This window comes from Pagrus pagrus (assembly GCF_965226575.1).
Source record: "Pagrus pagrus genome assembly, chromosome: 15".
Lineage (NCBI taxonomy): Eukaryota > Metazoa > Chordata > Actinopteri > Spariformes > Sparidae > Pagrus > Pagrus pagrus.
This window is the reverse complement of record NC_140199.1, coordinates 10,240,265-10,243,477: the sequence shown is the minus strand read 5'-3', so window position 1 is coordinate 10,243,477 and position 3,213 is coordinate 10,240,265. Positions and strand designations below refer to the sequence as shown.

General features: G+C 49.6%; 1 protein-coding gene across 1 annotated transcript; it reads right to left on the bottom strand.

Annotated features, from left to right (window-relative positions):
- Window positions 1–1,099: 1,099 nt before the first annotated feature.
- olig3 (oligodendrocyte transcription factor 3) lies at window positions 1,100–2,912 on the bottom strand. The gene has a single exon (XM_084375289.1). The coding sequence runs from the start codon at window positions 2,645–2,647 to the stop codon at window positions 1,784–1,786; it is 864 nt and encodes a 287-aa protein (XP_084231415.1). The 5' UTR covers window positions 2,648–2,912; the 3' UTR covers window positions 1,100–1,783.
- Window positions 2,913–3,213: the final 301 nt, after the last annotated feature.

The following is a 3,213-nucleotide window of genomic DNA, read 5'->3' as shown; positions in this document are numbered from 1 at the left end:
CCCTTTTCTCTCTCTGTCTTTTCTTTATTTTTTTTTTTAATCCACACACTCATTTGCATGCAACCGAGGCCGAGGAGGGGGTCTGAATGTATAATCTTCTGCATTTAGTAGCCTGTAATCCCGACGCTTTTCTGTGATGTGATTTTTTTTTTCCCCCTTCTTCTTCTTCTTCTTCTCCTCTCTTGGTCCCCCATGAACAATTAACTTGTAATCTCCACAAACATACATTCTGTCGCTGCAGAGATGAGACGGAGGAGCACCCGAGGGACCCGGGCGGGACAAACTGCTCCGCGCTCCCCGGAGGCGGAGCGCTTTCTCTCAGCTGGGAAACAATTCAGCTGCCGCGGCCCGCACGGTCCCTCATCCCGGCCTCGTTTGCTGCTTCTTAACATTTAGTTGTCGGGAAATGTTAAATAAATGCTGTCTGACCGTGTGTGTATGTGTGTGTGTGTGTGTGTGTGTGTGTGTGTGTTTTAAGTCATCATTAGCTGCAACATGGGGGCCTGGAGGTGCAGGGGACGAGGCAGGAGGAGGGGAAGTGGAGTCAGCAGCCGATTTAAAATTGTTTTAAAGTGGAATAAACGGAGCTGTTTATCATCACTTAATTCTGGAGGTGTGTTTAAAATCACACTTTCATTAGAGGGGCAACAAAACCCTCGTAAATTGCTCGTTATAAGCAGGGAGATTGAATGTCAGAGCAAGAAGAGACATTTCAAGGGAATAAAAAACAATTATCTGAGAGCAATTGTCGTCATCTTTTGTTTGCAATCAACATTTCTGAGCGTTTTTATTTGTTCAAATCGATTTAATTTAAATTGTGGAGCTGTAAAAGGTTTGTTCCAGTGAGGCCTTCAGTGTTAAACTGAAATATAAGATTTTAAAAAAGGAAAAATGTCCGAGAATTAAATGTGTTTTAGCTGAAATTAAAAGGGTGAAGTGAAAGTTTGGTTTATCTGAGAAAGTTTGAGATGAAATGTGCAGCTATGAAAGCAAAAAGTAAGTAAATATGAAGTATTAAATCATCAGGTGGTTAAACACAGGGTTGATACACGTTGATTATGTTTGGGGTATTTTCAAAACAAGAGAGGAAGACAGAGGATATGATCCATAATTTCAGTTTTATTGAAATTTCATCCAGGGACGCTGGGCGATAATAAATATTTCATCAGTCATCAACAATGTACAAAAATAAAGACACGGGGTCTCTGGGCATCACAAATTCAGTTCAGCAAAACAAAAACAATCATGCTGTGATAATTATACCATCATGCAAAAACAAAACAAAATTTCAAAAAATAAAAATAAAGGTGAAATCAGACAGTGAGCCACGAAATAAATCTAAAAAACTTAGATTTTTTTTCCCGCGGTGGCAGAATCATTTCCTTAAGCCAAACACATAAATGTCATTATTTTCATGTAGAACTCAAGTTTTTTTTTTTTAAATCCTTGGTACAAGGCACAGAGAGCTTTCTTCGTTTTCACAAAATGACGCCTGATTTTTTTTTTTAAAAAGTCAAATGAAATCAAAACGTGTTCATGCAGCCTCTCTCAGCTCCACCTCAGTCACTCAGGGGCTGTTTCATCGCACTTTGTCTTTTTACCTTCAGTTGGCAAAGTCACCACCTTTTTAAGTCCTTGTTACAAGGAGGAAAATAACACTTTTTTCTCATACGCCAAACAAGAAAACAGACTAAACAACAACATGCACCGGTGAGGCCGAGTCCACCCTCATGCCCTGAATTCTCTATTTACAAACTTCATCTCAGTCTCTGCGCGCACACCATCATTTCATCCCGTCCTTGCCCTCCACTGAGAGTCTCGTGAGGCCGGTGGAGGTGACGGGGATGTGTTGAGGAGGGGGCACCTGGCAGATGGTGCAGGGGCACGGCAGTCCGGCCCAGTGCTGGAAGCCGGGGCCCAGCTGCAGGGCCGGTGGCGCAGCCGGGGCGCCCTTCATCAGGGGGTGTGGCGCTCGGATGGACGTGAGCCCCGGCAGCGCGCTCGTTAGGGTGGAGGACGTGGAGGAGGTCAGCGCGCTCCCGAGGAGAGGGTGCACCTGGTGCGCGGCGGCGGCGGCGGCTGCTGCGGCGGCGGCTGCGGCGGCGGGGCCCCCGGAGTGTCCGCCGGCGGTGCCGCAGTGGAAAGCTGAGTGCTGCCCGCCGTAAATCTCCCCCACCAGCCGCTTCATCTCGTCCAGGGAGCTGGTGAGCATCAGGATGTAGTTCCTGGCGAGAAGCAGCGTGGCGATCTTGGACAACTTCCGCACCGAGGGCCCGTGCGCGTAGGGCATCACCTCGCGCAGGCCGTCCATGGCCAGGTTGAGGTCGTGCATGCGCTTCCGCTCCCGGCCGTTAATCTTTAGCCGGAGGTGGTACATCTCCTCCTCGGTCACCTGCTTCTTCAGCTTGAACTTGTCGCTGTCTCTGTCTCTGTCTCTGTCTCTGCTGCTGCCCACAGACTTGCCGCCTCCGGAGCGCAGGTGCTCTCCGGCGCTCATCTTCTGGCGCTGCTGCTCGCCGCCCTGCGTGGACGAGGACACGGAGGAGCCGACGTGGTGGTGGTGGTGGCTGTGGAGCGGGTGGTGGAGAAAAATGCCGTCCATGTCCGGGGAAGAGGCTCTGCTGCTCGGGCTGGAGTCTGAATTCATTTTATGGGTTCGCTTCCGAGGATGTTGGGTAGGAGGTCGCTGCTGGCTTCCTCCCTCTCACTCTCTCTCTCTCACGTTCACTCTCTCTCTTTCTCTGTGTCTCCCTGTGTCTCTCTGTCTCTCTCTATGTCTCTGTGTCTCTGTGTCTCTCGCTCTTTCTGGAGCCTGGAGTCACCTGATGTTGTCTTGAAGCCCTCCTGTCCCGCGCTCCTGTGCGTCTTATCACATCGGTGACCACTCTGCCTCTGCGCGCTCTCTCTGTGTCTCTGCTCTCCCTCTGTCTCCGGGTGTCTGCGGTGAGGAGGACACTGATAGTGGGTATTTATACATGAGGGCAGACAAAAGCGGCTTTCCTATTCATAACGCCTCGTTAGGAGGATGACGTGCCCGTTAGAAAGGGGCGGTGTGCTTTGACTGTCCCAGTGACCGCGGTGCGCAACCATTCACTGCCATTGTCAGGACACTGTCGGGGGGCACAGCGCCTCTTCTTCTTCTTCTTCTTCTTCTTCTTCTTCTTCTTTTTCTTTTGCTTCTTCTTCTTCTTCCTGGGACGATCTGGTCAGTTT

Coding starts and splice junctions, on each gene's coding strand:
- olig3 (XM_084375289.1), bottom strand. CDS start 2,647: ATGAATTCAGACTCCAGCCCGAGCAGCAGAGCCTCTTCCCCGGACATG.